The sequence below is a fragment of the Ictalurus punctatus genome, chromosome 20 (assembly GCF_001660625.3).
Source record: "Ictalurus punctatus breed USDA103 chromosome 20, Coco_2.0, whole genome shotgun sequence".
Classification (NCBI taxonomy): domain Eukaryota; kingdom Metazoa; phylum Chordata; class Actinopteri; order Siluriformes; family Ictaluridae; genus Ictalurus; species Ictalurus punctatus.
Window position 1 is genome coordinate 13,482,044 of NC_030435.2, and position 17,273 is coordinate 13,499,316.

Genomic DNA, 17,273 nt, shown 5'->3' on the forward strand with positions numbered 1-17,273 from the left:
CACCTCCAAGGTAGGGGGTTCGATTCATAGGTTTGGGTTTCCTCCGGGTACTCCGGTTTCCTCCCCCAGTCCAAAGACATGCATGGTAGGCGGGTTGACATGTCCGTAGTGTATGAATGGGTGTGTGAGTGTGTATGTGATTGTGCCCTGCGATGGATTGGTACCCTGTCCAGGGTGTACCCCGCCTTGTGCCCGATACTCCCTGGGATAGGCTCCAGGTTCCCTGTGACCCTGAAAAGGATAAGTGGTATAGAAGATGGATGGATGGATGGATATGTGTTTATTTATTTCTAGAAGTACTGTTTATATTGCTAATTATTAACATGTATACCGTATATTTGGGGATGTTCATATTCTAGTCTAAAGAGATGTGGAAATTAGTGAACAGAGCTTAACATACAGGTTAGGGTTATTTCAAGAATTTCCAGAAGAAAATGAACAACCAAAATGGAATAAGTGACCAGGCCAAATATCATAACAATCACCATATTTCTGGGGCTAGGGCTGATTATGACATGTCCATTATATTATATGATTTGTCCAAACAAAAACACTGTTTTAAAATTGTTGGAGAATTTTATTTATTTTATTTATTTTAAAAAAAAACAAGCATTTTCACTGTTTTGGTGTGGTTTTATGAGTGTTAGGAACATACTAGGATTCAGGTTTTTACTTTGCGGTCTGTACTTTGTTATTTGATAAAGTGTTTGCCATTTAATTTGATTATGTGTTATTATTACACCCTTCGTGCAGAGGAGCCGGGATATTAACATTTACGGCATTTGGCAGACGCCCTTATCCAGAGCGACTTACATTGATCTAATTTATACAACTGAGCAGTTGAGTTTTAAGGGCCTTGCCCAAGGGCCCAACAGTGGCAGCTTGACAGTGCTGAACTCCTGACCTTCTGATCAGTAACACAGAGCCTTTAACCACTGAGGATATGATACACTCCAGTGAGAATTGGCCACTCCGGTGCTACGAACTGCTCCACAAACAGAGATTTTGGAGAAGAATTTGCCAACTTTGCATTCGAGCATAACCTTAAGCTGTAGCTTTCATCAGTCTACACTTAGGACTCATGTGATCCTGATTCCACTGGCGAGCCAAAACACCGCTCCACTTCCCAATCCAGTCCAGCCTTCAGCCTACTCTTACTGTGAGTTCAAGACCTCCTGGGAAGTTCGTATTTACGAGTCGGGAATTCGTAATTATGACGTCAGGTGCGTTCAAGTCACTTTGTTCAAAGCAAGATGGCGGTGTACCTTCTCTTAATTAACTACAAAAAACACAGCAAGGTTCTTTAAGTCTACTTCTAGAAAATGAAGAACAAAGAATGCAGGTGTGTTTTTTGCTTTTTTTTAAAAAAAACATATTTGTAATAGATTTTTGAAGCCACTGTTAACTTTATCGTTACGTACTATATTGTAATTGTACAATGTTATCGTATTTTGTGCAGACAATTAGCTTGTTTTATTGTAAATAAAAAAGCCTGACAATAACTTGCTACAACTACCAAACACATACTCGCTTCTGAGTATGTTTCATTCCGCCATGTTTTCTTACTGACACGCCTCCAATGTGCGTTCCACTCGAAAATACAATCTTTGAATATTTTCAAAAGTGACTGGACGTGTGGACGGGGCCTCAGCGTGAGACGAGATCCTTGTGGAAAAGTGAGAGTTCTTAAGGAAGTGGTTACGGCCCTGCCTGAGGGGACTGAAGTGGAAAGGAACATTCTTTTGGCTCCTGTTTAAAGTTCTTCAGCTTCCTCTATGACATCACCGCTTTTCCCTTTGCTCCTTTAGTACGGCTCGTTTACACTGAGCACAAACATCAGTATGTGAGAAAAGCATACCAACTGTGCTCAATTTTAATATTGTACTCATATATCTTAAATTAGTTTCTGAACCAGACGCAAATGTAGGGTGTAGATGAGTCTAGATGAGTGTGTGGAGCAGAGTATGTTAATATAATATATAATATTCTGACCATACATCCTCTTTTTCCCGGGTATGTCCTCTTTATTCGGGCCTTAAAAAAGCGTCCGGCTGGGATTGCTAAATTTGAGAAAATGTCCGGGATTCGGCTTTAGTTTACGATGTGCTTATGATCTAATACTGCAACATGTGTGAGCCAATGAGAGGAAATCGGCGTTAAGCCCCGCCCACATGACAAGTTTGTGCCAGAATGGCGGATGTTTGAAAGCGTGAACGGAAATTCATACATAATACATAAACCATGATTAGTAAAAACGAAGCTTTGGAAACCGCTAACGAAGAACACGGTTCATTTGAAGACGGTGTTACGTGGCACTAATTTAATTCCATACAATTCCATGGGTCTGCCACTGCGACAGAACCTACCATCTCTCAGCTGTCAACAAATTACGACTTGCAAAGAAGTAAATACTACAAGAGTGGGCTGTTCATGAGTAATCTTCTCATTACTGTGGTGAACACATGACCCCCCACACACACCCCACCATCTGATCATAGCATCAGTGTGTGAGCTTTTAAAAATAACACTGTGATCACACTGTTTATCTTTCTGGTCACTTGATATCTGTTCTAATTATATGCTCAGAAAGAAGGCCATCTTCTGTCTCGCTGCTGAGTCTTTGAGCTCTCTCTTTCTCTCTCTCTCTCACACACACACACACACACACACACACACATTTTATGGGCTATGATGTCTTTATAAAACATATTCTCATGAGTGTTTATGAGGCTTGAGGAATGTTAATTGTTTAAACTGATCTGAGCAGGGGATATATATTTTTTGTTTCACACCTAAAGCATGACTGTGAGACTGTGTGTGTGTGCGCCTGTGACGTTGCCGAGATGTAAATATGTAAACATTAGCATACTGCATAGCTTTACACAAGGCGTTATTGTTAGCAGCTCCTCTCGGTCTGCACTGCACATGGCGGCTCGGCTGCTTTTCATTAGAGGCGAAGAAACAGCCTGCTCACCCCCTCACGTCATCCACATGCCTTTCCATTGCGTGAACTTTTATCCTTTTTCTCTCAGTGAGCGTCACATAGACACTTGTCTCTCCACTTTCTTACGTATCGATCTTTACACCTTTAAATACCTTCGCTTTCAACAGTTTGCCTAAATTTCTGCTTTTTTAACTCCCACGCTGTTTTTCTTTCAGACCCTGCTGCTGTTTATGTAGCTGGGGAAAACAGATTTATCATTCTGACAGTTGGTAGCTTCTTAACACGTAGCTACAGCATGTGTGTGTGTGTGTGTGTGTAGGATCAGATTTTGTCTAATGGTTTCCTTGCCTGGGCTGGACCTTACTGGATGCTATGCTTTTACTAACTCAGTCAAAGTCAGTGTCCACACACACACACACACACACACACACACACACTGGATGCAGACCTCTATCCACATCTGCTTTTAGGGAATTCCTTCAAATTTTAGAATTCTTTCTCGTCTAATATGTACACACACACACTCACTATAATTTAGTTAGTACATGTGACAGGCTGTGAGTGTGTATTGTCCTTGCGCACGTGATGACAGTGTTCATAGCAACATCTGGACCGTTGCCAAGGTCGCACAGCAGATCTATGAGTTAGCTTAGCCCACCACATCACCTCCCTGCCCCCTCACTGCATGTGTGTGTGAGTGTGTGCGTGTGTGTGTGTGTGCGCGCGAATGTGGGTGTTTGCCTTCCTCCTGCCATGTAAAAATAGATGGAAAATTACAGAGTGGCGTTCCCCACTGCTCTGAGAGGAAGTGGTGCTCAGAGCGCGAAATACATGCACACAAATGCGCGCGCACACACACACAGACACACACTATCTGCAACGACAAAACTGCAACATGCACATTCAAAACAACAGAACTGTTCACCAATGAAAGTGTGAGAGCTGAAACAGAATGAAAAACAGTAAAGGACCAGCAATAAAACGCCAGATGTGTGTCGTCTACTGCATGACCTTCTCTTCTGCGCAGTTTAAACGCACAGCACAACCCCTGCACGGCTCAACCTCCTGTAGCAGTCTGGGGATTTACAGCGAAAACAAGCAGGAGAGCACCATCACAACCTTCTCAGTCCAGTGCAACATGGAGATCGCACAAGTGTAAAAGAAAACCCTCAAACACGAACTCAAGTGCTTAAAACAATGTTGCTATGCAACCATAAGTAGCATCTGTCTGTTAAAAGTGACGACACTGTTTTAATCAAACTAACCAAAGCAGGAAGGGTGAGAAACATTCGGCCTACGCGAAAAGTATGGCGTGTTATACCATACGCTACTGCACACTCATCTGTAGCATTATTGTAGCATATTTAAAACTGTGTGTCACAACTGGAAATGATCATTATAACATATTATACAGTGTACTGTCATAATTAACCATAGAACTATTGCACATCTCTATATACAGTTGAGGTCAAAAGTTTATATACGCCTTGCAGAATCTGCTAAATGTTATCTTATTTTTTTAAGAAGAGGGATCATTAAAATTGCATTTAGTTCATTATTTGGTACTGCCCTAAATAAACTATTTCACATAACAGATGTTTACATATAGTCCACAAGACACAATAATAACTGAATTTACACAAATTACCCCGTTCAAAAGTTTAAATAGATTCTTAATACTGTGTGTTGTTACCTGGATGATCCACAACTGTGTTTATGTTTTGTGATAGTTGTTCATGAGTCCCTGTTTGTCCTGAGCAGTTAAACTACCCACTGTGCTTCAGAAAAATCCTCCAGGTCCTGCACATTCTTTGCTTTTCCAGCACCTTCTGCATATTTGACCACTTTCCAACAGTGGCTATATGATGCTGAGATCCATCTTTTCACACTTAGGACAACTGAGAAGTTGCCACAAGAAGACAACACGATACATTAGGAGCCGGGGGGTGTAAACTTTTGAACAGGATGATCGATGTGTATTGTCATTACTTTATTAATTTTTTTTTTTCATTTAGTACCGCCCTTCAGAAGCGACATAAGATATGTGCATGTTTCCCAGAAGACAAAAGTGACACCAAACATCCTGTTCAAATGTTTACACCCCCCTGGTCTTGTGTTGCCTTCTTGAGTGTCAGTGAATGTTTGCACCTTTTGTAAAGGTTAAAAAAAGATGAATCTCAGCATCATATAGCCACTGTTGGAAAGGGGTGAAATATGTAGAAGATGCTGAAAAAGCAAAGAATGTGCACAACATGGAGGATTTTTCTGCAATGGGTATGTAAACTTGTGATCTCAACTGTACACTGCGGTATCTGATAACAAACTGTTACACTCCGAAATCAAACACACTTTGCGTCCCAATAACTGTATAAAAAAATGCTATCATCATCTATGATTTTATCAAACAGCGTGTTTATATACAATAACGTTGCTGGGCAGCAATGAACCGAGAAAGCACTATTTATACAGATTTCTCATGCTCAGTGCACATGATTTATTTGATGTATTTACACTTGCATGTCGCTTGCTAGCCTGCCAGCATACATGAAAGCACAACTAGACCTCTTGTACTTAATACACATAAGCAGAATGTTTTCTGAACATTACAGTCCTGTGAACTTTGCTTCAAGTCTTGTTCGTGTTTCTGTGCGTTCAAAGAATGTTTTTATATAAATAAACAGGAACGTTTTCAACTGGAGGAATGTTTTGTCTGACTGGGAACGCCATTGCTCTGCTCCAATTAAACTGATTAATATTTATTACAGGGTTGCAAGAAAGCACATTTTTCAAAACACTGGGACATAACACCTTAAGCTCCGTCCAACCTGCTTTATTAAACATGTCCACGTCTAAGAGACATTCTCTGTTAGCCAAAAAGTCAGTCGATTTGGATATACGGCCTAGCAAAATGAAACCTAGCTGTCCACAATAACAATACTCGCTCACTTTCTGTCTCTTTCAGTACGCACGTTATCCTGGTCAGGGTTGTGGAGGATCCGGAGCCTATCCCGGGAGCACCGGGTGCAAGGCAGGAGAACGCCATACTCCAGGTGGGACGCCAGTGCGTAGCAGGGCACCATGCACTCATACACTCACAATGACTTTTTTGGGACAGTGGAAGGAAAAGCAGAGAACCTGGGGGAAACCCACATGAACACAGGGAGAACATACAAAGCACGGACAGAGACGCGAGCTCGGGATCGAACCTAGGACCCTGGAGACGTGAGGAGGCGACGCTACCTCATTAACAATACTAATAACAACATTGTCCATGGTAAATATAACAGAATAAGTAGAAATGCTAACTCAGATGAAATTGTAGCGGTTTTCAGTCGGAATTCCGAATTACGGGATTGACTTCTGAAACTGGGAGCTGCAGAGACATCTGTGTTGGTAAGAACAGTGCTACTTAGAGATTTTTTGCTTTGTGCATGCATGCATGTGTGTATGTGTGTGTGGTCAGGGGTAGTTTGGGGGATGATCTTAGATGATCAGTTTGGAGGACGATCCGTCGTCTTCGAGAACACTTTCCATTACGTTACGCTCCTTACACACGTACCACTCGAGTCATTCCATTTGCATTCATCAGCATTCTGTCTAATTATAATGCTACAAACATCTAGGTGTGGAAAATGCCGATTGTTTAACGGACAGTAAATATAATTATGACACATAGAACATTCTGTATTCGATTAAAAAAAAACAACAACATGTAAGTGCTGAAAATTCTGTATGGTAGCATCACACCCAGTAAAAGTGCTCCAGATCTGTAATCGTCTCTGCTTCACTCTTACATGGAGCTCTGCGTTGCTCTAACACACTGATCTTGGTTCTTTCGGTAAACTACAACGTCTACGTCCCCCAGCACATTGTTTTAACAGAGCTTCTGTGGCATGACACATCAACAGCAGAACACACTCGGTGGCAGCTCTTGGCACTGACGGGAAAGGAGCTTAGCATGTCCAGGCCTATAACTGCACAAGCTGTGTTAAGTTCAGACAGGTTCTCGTGTTGCTCGTGGATATCGTGCAGATTAGAGTCTCGCTCTAAGTTTTTGCCGCTCCTGAAGACCGGCCACGTTTGATTTTTAGCAGTGGAATTTAGTAAAAATACAATGTCCGGTTTGAATGCGTTTTTGTGAGCAAAGTTTCACATCAAGTTCGACTTGTTTCGACCAATAGATGAACTGCTTTGGGTGTGTCGAGCTCTGTACTCGCATGAGGCTCTGCTTTACTAAAATCCCAAATAATACGTGCCAATTTGGAGTGCACGATAAATAATCGTGTGTATTGCTCACACTGCAAAGCAGTGGATGTTTAAGTAAGATTTTTGCAAGTGATTTTTTATTTTATTTTATTTTAATTTGACATTTTTTTACTCGATAATCATGGAGGGTTTGGATAACTCCCGGTATATAAACTTTACTACAATAATAATATTCAAATTATTCTGAGATATTGAGACATAAAATAGTGGTTTAATTTTGTCTTCAAATGGAAGAGAGGTGCTTATGCAAAATGAATACTTGCCCTTTGGTGGTGTTAATTTCACATGTAATCGCTGAAGTAACTTCCTGAAGTGATCTATTTGAAGTGATCTATTTGCACAGACACCACATTATATTTAGCAGTTTTAGTTGGAAAAAGCCCCTGTGGCAGCAGGGGGTGTGGTCAAGGGTCAGCTGTGTGTGGACAGAGAGGAGATAAGATCTTTAAGATAAAAGGAGCACAAAGTTTGGTAAAAAGAAGGGTTCTGTCTTCTGAGTTCCGCCTTCCCACCCAGGATTCTACGGGCTCTTTAAAGCAAACAAGCAAAATGAATAAGATGCGCTGTTTTACCCAAGTGACAGACAAAAACCTCAGTGGAGGTTTACTGCTAGTAAATCGCTGAGTAGTTATGGTAGATCAGATATTATAATGATCTTCTAGCTTAGTGGTTAGTATGCTTGCCTCGCACCTCCGGGGTTGAGGATTCAATTCCTGCCTCCACCCTGTGAGCGTGGAGATCGTGTGCCCTCCTCGTGCTTTGGGGGTTTCCTCCCCCAGTCCAAAGACGTGCGTTGTAGGCTGATTTCTAAATTGTGCGAGTGTGCCCTGTAATGACATGTTTCCCCGTCCAGGGCGTCCCCCGTCTTGTGCCCCGAGTCCCCTGGGATAGGCTCCAGGCTCCCCCATGCGCCCGTGTAGGATAATCGGTACAGAAAATGGCTGGAAAGATGTTTATGGTTGATGTTTATCTGATTTTGTGTAGTGTGCGTTCGAGAGCAAGTAGACAGGATGGCATTCAAAACACAACATTATTTCTTCAGCCCTCGTTCTCCTGCACTTCTTCCTCATTTTCACCGCAATACCACTAGCCACAGCTTAGGTTTTATTTTTAATCACCAATGTTCTAGCCACACCCATTTCACAAGGAGACATGAACTGCAAGCTCCTAGTTTGGTCTGTTTCTTAGTGTGTCGGTCTCTGTTACTCTCACTCTGTCTCTTACTCATTCGTTCCGTCGTCTTCTGGGTGTCACGGTGTCTCTCCCTTACCACAGCTCTGACTTCGTTTCCAGCTCTTTCAAGCTGTCTCTCTTAAGTCACCCAACATTTCTCTTACAGTATGCCTTGCTTTCCTCTCTCTCTCTCTCTCTCTCTCTTCAGTCTCTGAGTCAGTCTGTAAGGTGTGTGCTATAATAATGCTTGTAATGGCTTTACCTTGAGCGAGTCGAAGCAGGCGATTACTCGGCCGTTCTCCACCTGGCAGCTCTTGGCTGGATGGGCGAATTTGCACTCAGCATCTGAGCGTGAGCACGTGCCCCTCTGGAACTCACGACACACCTCCAGTGTCAGCCATTTTGGGTCACGAATGTGTGCCATGTTCATTGCCATGGCTCACACAAACTCGTGTGTGTGTGTGTGTGTGTGTGTGTGTGTGTTCAAGGTCAGGAGGATCTGCTGGTTGTCCTTTAATGGGAAGTCTCTCTTTGCTTCTCTTTTTCAAACAATCAACATGAAGCCTATTCCACGAAGGAGTGTGTGGGGGTCAAGGGCGTGACACACAGAATGGTAGAGAATTCCCAGGCAGCAGAAAAGAAAAGACTTTTTTTTTTTTTTTTTACTTCTGGCTGTTTTTTCTCTTTTCACACATGCGTACGCACACGCACATAAAACAAAGCTCCGATTGTGAAAACGTTCCAACTTCAAGCGATCCCACTGGCACTTGGCAGCTCCTGGGGTACTGCGGCTGTGTGGAAGGTGGTGCACGTGGCAGGTCTGGGGTCTGCAGAGGTGGCAGGGGTTTGCAGGATCAGGGGTCAGAGGTCACCGGCTGAAGGTCCAGGCCTGATTTGGATAGCAAGCTTGCGAAAAAGCAGGGACTGGCACTACAAGCGGGTCCAAGCTGCAGCAAGAGAGGGCACTACCTTCAGTACCCACCTGGAAGAGAGAGAGAGAGAGAGAGAGAGAGAGAGAGAGAGAGAGAGGGAAAAGGGAAGGAAAAATGAATAGCTTACTCATGCATCATTTCGTCGTGACCTTGCAGTTATGTACAGGCGCTTAACAAAAGGCGTAAAGGCCACTTTTGGTGGTGTTGGCGAACTGAAACAGTCACGTGCTACTCACTTTAATCCCCCTCTTTCACATTCCTTCATTTCCTTCTCTCGATCCCTCTCTCCCTGTCTCAGACTCATCTCTCTGCCCAGCTGCACAAACTCTTTTCCCACCCAAAAATGCCAAAAATGCAAAGCAGTCTACTTAACGCCATCAGCTAGGGCAAATAAATCATTCTGTCACATCCTTTCTCATCTCCCTCTCAGCTCTCTTGCGCGCACGCAAAGAAGCCCCATGTAAATTCGCCAGCGTCAGTGCAAGCGCTGGGAAATCAGCTCTAATAGCATATCACTTACAGTGCAGCACTCGGCAGTAAAGCCATGGCAAATCTATTTAAAGAGAGACAGAAGTAGAGATTGATACAGAAAGAGATAGAGAGAGACAGTTGGGGGGAAAGAAAGAAGTGGAAAGAAAGACAGCGAGTTCGTTTCCCCTTTCTCAGAAGTGTTGCATGATGTCAGCTAACCAATCAGAGCAAGCGATGTTGCAACCGCATTCTGGGCCTGGCGCCAAGCAGGAGGGAGAGAGAGAGAGAGAGAGAGAGAGAGAGAGAGAGAGAGAGAGAGAGAGAGAGAATGAGAGAGATGCATGTGCTCTCTAACTCTTTAAGTTGTCTTTAGAATTTGCCACATGCTCACGCGCTCAAATGTTGACGTTCCCGTACACGACAGAACCACAACACGTACAGAACGAGCCTTTAAAACAACACTTTAAACCACTTCCAGGATTCGAACACAATGAACCTTTGGAACTTAAACTGTAGGAGTGATAACGGTCACAGGACCAGGAAGTGTGAGTGTGTGAGTGTGTGTATATTCCTTTACACCGCATTTGTCAACATTGTTGTCAGATTCCTCTGTGAGCAGGCCAATGCCTGCACTGCTCAGCCCAGTGAACATTACTGTGATGACTAAAGGAGAATCATGTCTAGACTTGGAGCATTCGATTTCCATCACTGTAGTGCAAAGAATGCATTGTGATAATGATAGAGATGAGAGAGAGAGAGAGAGAGAGAGAGAGAGAGAGAGAGAGAGAGAGAGAGAGAGAGAGAGAGAGAGAGATATGGGTGTTAAAATTCTTCCTACTTTGCACATTTCATTAAAGGGGTAGTTCACCCAAAAATGAAAATTCTGTCATCAATAACTCACCCTCATGTGTTCCAAACCCATAAGACTTTCATTCATCTTCGGAACATAAATAAAGAGATTTTTAGTGAAACCTGTGAGATTTCTGTCTCTCTGTTTGCAGTCCAGTAAAACTTTCAAGCTCCAAAAAGTTGGTAAAAGTAACCCATTTGACTCCAGTGGACTACAATTAAATCTTTATTCACAAAATATCCTCACTTCTGCAGAGATCTTCACGAGAGAACGTCCTCCATGTTGAAATCTGCACACATCTTTGTTACAAAGACCGTTCTATGTGACTCGGTTTGTATGCAGCGTCCCTCTTCCTCTACTCTAAACGCTGCACGTCTGCTCTCGCAATATAGCGGGACCTGGAAGCGCTGCATGGTTGTAACGTAGATGTCTGCGAACTGGGATTAAACCACTGGAGTCGCACGGGTTAAATTTACGATGCCTTTATGAACTTTTTCGGTGCCTGAAAAGTTTTGGTTACGTGGACTGAAATCTCCCAGGTTTCACTGAAAATGTATTCGTTTGAGTTCCGAAGATGAACGGGAGTCTTATGTGATTGGAACGACAGGAGAGTGAGAAACTGATGACAGATTTTTTTTTTTTTGGGTGCACTATCCCTTTAAGGTGAGGTGAAAGTCCCGGTGTTACAGCACAGAGTCAGACAGAGGTGCTGGACTTAAATCGAATTTAAAATTGAGCCGATAATCACCCGTGATAAATCGTACCGCGGCGCAGTTTTGATATCGTCAGTGCATGCGTAACTCTGAATACAGCCTTTAGGGTTACCTTGTTTTCCGAAGACTGAAAACCCTGCTATCGCAAGAAACGCATTCTAACTCATCGGAAGGTTTCACTTGACTGATGTTCGTTGCTCCTTCTGCCTGCTAACAAACCCCGAGCGTTACTTACCAAAGATGTTACTCGCAAAAATTCTATCATCTTAGATTGATGAAGGAAGTCAAAATTGCAGCATTCCAATAAATGGATGACAACGCGCATGCACACTTCACAGTGGTGATATTGAGAAATGCAGGCTGGAAGCAGATAATGTGACACATTAAGGGCGTTTATTACTAAATCGCTAAGACTAACTGATCTGGCAACCAAAATAATGAAGATCATCATTATCACTGGAGTTAACAGTCAGTCAGTACGTTTACATGGACAACAATAATTAATAATAATAATTAACCTGATTAAGACAATACTCTGATTAAGAAACTAGCATGTAAACAGTGATTATTGATTACCTTAATCCGATTAAATTCATACTCAAAGTAAACACAAATCGGATTAAGACGTGGAGTATTCCTGTTTTAGTCACATTATCGACGTGCATTACAGACATGAACACACCTTAATCACACTATTAACATCGTTAATACCGTTTTACAGCAAACAAGAGAGCACAGCTGCGTCCCAAACCACGTACTTACCTGTTATATAGTACGTGAAATACATGTGTTTCGGCTACTATATAGTGGGTAAGTACGTAGTTTGGGACACAGCCTACGGCTTCAAGCAGTCGTCTATTTGCACGTACAGCATGACAAATAATTAACTGCACTTGAAGCTTTCATAAAATTAAAAATAAAAACCTCTAAAGCTGTATACAGTATCATAATGAAGACGAACTATATGTCGATACGTGAAATTCTGGAGGGAACGTCAGACGGCGTGACGTGTGGATGTAATGACGTGTGCCGTTAATCCATCTATCCTAAAAGCGACTCATGTAAACACCTTAATCAGAATATTGTCTTACTCAAAATAAGGTCAGTAATTAGATTATTGCTGTCCATGTAAACGTAGTCACTGATAACATTTAAACATTTACGGCCTGTTGGCATGACACCAACACCAACATGAAAAATCCCAGAAGTTTATAATTCTACACTTCCCAGCATTTAGTGCGAATATGTTTAGCATATAAAGGCCATGTGAGGCCATGCAGGAGCTGGGGGTGGGGGGTTGTCCTCTGACTAAAACGTTCTTTGTTTACACGTTTACAATTCAACACTGGTCAGGATGATGGTAGTTTTTGAGTCAGAGAACGAAAAAAAAAAAATACCCACTTTATAATACGATGTTCCTGAGCTGCAGTTAGTCAACCTGAAAATCCTGTAATAGCTTCAGTACTGCGTCGCGGTGAGATTTGGTGGGAAATCTCTATGCATGCATCACACGGCAGCTCAGACGCATCGAATGTGATCATTCAAACAAGAAAGTCTGTGAACACGGCGACTGGCAGCCAATGAGTGTCACGGCAAACAGTAGTGCGAGAGTAAAAGAGTGTGATGCTACACTATAGGAGGAAAAGGGCTTCAGGACTGATGCAGTGTTAGCTTTGTTACTGCTGAACAGATAAGGCATTTCATTGTTCTCTAATTTCCTGGGAAGCCAGTGAATGACAGGTGACAGCCCGGCTATTCCGCTGACTTTTTTGTGCGGAAAACTACTTGCACTGGTGAACTTGCAATTGCACTAAATTGTTGTGCTCTTTCACAGCGATGTTTGTTGGCGAATGCAACCTTTCAGTTGTACTCATGCTCGACATATGCGAATTGAAGAGGGCTTTGGCTGAACGTGCATCGTCATGACGTCACATGTGTCTTGGCCCAAAGCTGCAGAAAATCTCCAAAGCTCCAGTTGCCTCGGTTTCGCGTTCGTTCCTGCGAGGGGCTGCTTTATGCGAGTTTGTATCAAAGTTGTTGTGCAAGAGAACTTGATAGCTGATCTAACTGGAGAGGTTGAGTTTTGACATAGTTTTGCATTTCTAATGTGCTTAAATTAAGCAAGAGTGAGTGGTTCAAGCCCTGATCTGTGTGTCTGTGTGTTTTTACCCACTGCTCAGAGTGTATTAGTGCGACTGGTTGTTTAACAGGCTGGAAAACAAACCACATAGATTAGGCAACAGAAACACACAGAGAATACAAAACCAGGCATGATAGTTTGACTCTCAACACTATATTGTAATTCGCTAGCTAAACTTAGCAGTGCAGGGTCTAAGGAAAAGCAGAATAACCCCTTTTCCCTTCAAACCAGAGCTTATATTTTTGCTAGCACGCTAACATTAAATGATGAGTTCATTCTGTAGGCCATGTGCTGTTTATATTATTGTAAGATGAGCACAGTTACGGGGCTTTCACACTGGCAGTTTACTCTGAAACATAGCACGGTTTTGGTCAAAGTTGGTAATGTAAAAGCTGTCACAGAGACACAGAACCCGAGACGGTGGTCCGAGTTCGGTTGCACTGGAACTGTGCCGTGATTCCCGGGAGCGTGAATGCAACTCGTACTCGGGTCCGCACTTGTCCAGGAAGTAAAGTAACCTGCGCAGGTGTTTCAGCCGATGACATCATTAGTTTCCATAACACACGTGTACCATGAGTGGCAGGGGATTTTGTGGAACAAAGAAGAGGTCCACTATTGCACATACTAATAGTAATAATAATAATAATAATAATAATAATAATAATAATAATAATTATAGCACCAAAATATATATATATATTTTTTAAAGCTACACTGAGTCGTGTTGTGTTCTCCATGCGCATTTGTGATGAGGTAAGATGAACGCAAATACATGGGGGGACACCACCATACACTGTGCTGCACAGGCACTTCTGGATCAGGAGATCACAGTAAACTAAAAGACAAGCTCTGGCTGATTGCGTTTGCTCTTTCGTGTTTTCTCAGTAACTCTGACAGGGACACTGATGTGACTCATTATAAAAGTTCTTTGATTCTCATTACACTTCCATTACGAGCGGCGAGATTAATACGTGGCACGACCCAGGTTACTAAATATTCTTCCACAAGTAGCTCGCAATGGAAATTTATAGGGTTTCCAGAACCGTACGTCTGTAACAGAGTGCTTGAATGTCTGGATGAATTCACAAATCTGGCTCTGGCTTTAAAACAGTGTATGGCCTCCTGGAAAGCATTATCAGTAAGCAGGTCAAGCTAAGGCCTGGAGAAAATCCAAATTCCTATCAACCTCCTGTATTTTCCGCCTTGCGACTAAACAACTGAGTTAAACAAGTTTGTGATTTTCCAAATTGTCCCTAGTATGTGAATGCGTGTGTGGGTGTGTATGTGTGCAAATGTGCCCTGCGTTGGGTTGGCACCCCCTCCAGAGTCGTACCCAGAGTCCCCTGTGATTGGCTGTTTAGGATACGGAAGCGGTATGGAAAAAGGATGGACGGACAGAATGTGTAATTATGGGCATGAAAAGTGCTTTTGCTTCTGTGAGGGGTTTTGGGTGTAAAGCGTGAAGGCTCGCTCATTAGTGAAACCATAGCACTCTACTTACATGACTCACACACGTGGGTAATGATATGTCTCAAAAAAAAAAAAAAAAAAGGGGAAGGGTTGAAAATGAATGGCGTTACCACAGTCGCTCTGGTGAAGTTATGTGAAACTTGTTTAGAATTTGTTGCCCTATGTGCAGGACTGACCCAAAAAACTGCCCAGAGATAAGTATGTAAGGATATACTCACGTGTTTTTATTTTAGCTGCATCTGTAGAGTACGTGGACTGGCACAAACAACAATTTCGATCAATTTGGGGGGGGGGGGGGGTGTCAAACTTTCAGAACCATTTTTCTGTTTATTTAAAATAAAATCCACAAACTGAGTTAAAAATAATAAATATAAACTTCAGACAATCTTTACACAACTGTTTGTCCAGTTACACAAGACTGAAAAGAACCCAATGCGCGCACACACACACACACACACACACACCAGAATATATATTATACATTTAGGCCTGTAGTTTAATTCTGTGATTTTTTGTGCATCCATAAAAATAATGTATGAATGCTTACATATATATATATATATATATATTATATATATATAATATAAACTAATATATAAAATCATATTATATAATAGTATTTATGCATTACTTTTTATAAAAAGTAACAGTAAACTGAAGAAAGTCATTGTTGGTGACTCTGGGTGTCTGCTAATGCTGGCGTGTGTATGACGTCATGTGCCGTCGACTAGGAGGCGGTTTATACTTCCGGTTAGTAAAGGAACCGCTCACGTTATATTTGAGATGATATTACCTTTCTAAAATTTATACACTAGACGGTAGAGTACACGGTACATAGTGTAAGTGTACAGTTTGGGACACAACTTTAGTATTTACTCTCCGAGGCGTGTTTTCTGAACAGAAGTAACGTAATGAGTAAACCTCCCCTGTGTCGCGCGCAGAACAACTAATCCATAATGAGATTCATTCACAACGATTTTCATAACCGATTATTATCGATTTGATCAATTAGTTGTTGCAGCTCTAGTTTAAACCCATCTAAATAAAACTCAAGTCAACTGAAGTCTAAAGGGCAGATTTTGGGGCCACAACAACTCTTTATTCATCTCACAGTACAGGAAAAACAACGGAGAATTCTCTTTAAAAAAAAAAGCAAAAAAAGCTCTTTCCAGTTATATTTAGATTTAATAACCCTGCGTGTATGATGTCTACATGTGCTGCTGATTACGGCAATATTTGTGTTCATTTCTTTCAAGAATGAACAATGGATGGCAGGCAGACACAAATCTCTCTGTCGTGCGTCTGCGTCTCAAACCGGGATGCGCCCAGATGTACTTCTGCATCCAAGCACGAGCGACGCAAATCTGCTTTTATTCCAGGTCTGTAAACACTTCTTAAAAACTGCCAGAAATCATTCACACATCCCCCCCCCCCCCCCCCCCCCACAGAGCTCTTATGCTCATATCACTCTATTCTCTTCTTCCACACCAACACGTCAGAACAGAAGTGCCGATAAGTGCAAAAGCGTTAAAGGCTATACATCTGGCCTTTTTAAAAAATTTTTTTTTTTTTTACTTCTCAACCTTCTCGCTCTGATCAAGAACAGCTGAAAAGATCTCAGCTGACCTCGAAAGTGAAAGCCTCTGCGTTTTGTTAGTTTGTTCATTCTGCTGCTGCTGTGCCGATGGATGCGTGCAGGTCATTTCAGGGCGGGCGTCTGTTCACAGTCATGACAGATATGAATCGCTGACAACAAAAATAAATAAATAAATAAATACATAAATAAATAAATGTGACGCAAAAGTACAAATCAGAACAGAAAACAGAAGTGCAAATGTTGTAAAGTGGACAGTCTCTGTCTCAGTCTCTGATCTCCGACCATGCATCCCACTGTATCTAGACACACGTACAGAGGCATGTACACCTGCAGGTACTGTGTACTGTGCAACACAATGCAGAGAGGGGAAAAAAGAAGAAAGGAGAAGAAAGGCAAAAACATGCTGCATCATTCAAGTCCTAAAAAAGCCAGCATGAACTCATTTCATCTGAATCAGGCCAGAATCCACCTACCACTATACACACTTGTGTTCCGCTGGAATACAAAACAGTAATGTTATGACGTTCTCACTACACGGAACAGGCACTGTTCATACGCTCACGTTACAATCCACATTCAATTCAGTAGAACAGCACTGCGCTCGCAGCACAGAGTCCGAACAGCACATTACCTATTTCCCCATAATACATCACTCCTACGGGTTCGAGTTTCAGTACGATCCACATATAAATATAGCGAGATTCACAAATATTCAAC

General features: G+C 42.2%; 1 protein-coding gene across 19 annotated transcripts in view; it reads right to left on the reverse strand.

The window, feature by feature from the left end:
- Positions 1 to 17,273, reverse strand: part of mbnl1 (muscleblind-like splicing regulator 1) — a 73,578-nt gene that overhangs the window by 34,862 nt on the left and 21,443 nt on the right. For 15 of the 19 annotated variants that reach the window (XM_017495586.3, XM_017495590.3, XM_017495587.3 and 12 more), the window contains one exon: positions 8,646 to 9,365. The exons of 3 other annotated variants lie outside the window; for them this stretch is intronic. In XM_017495586.3, the coding sequence (XP_017351075.1) occupies positions 8,646 to 8,819 (174 nt within the window). In that variant the 5' untranslated portion in view covers positions 8,820 to 9,365. Of the gene's footprint in view, positions 1 to 8,645; positions 9,366 to 9,551; positions 9,807 to 17,273 lie in introns of those variants that run through there. One more of the 19 variants, XM_017495589.3, reaches the window with a different exon arrangement.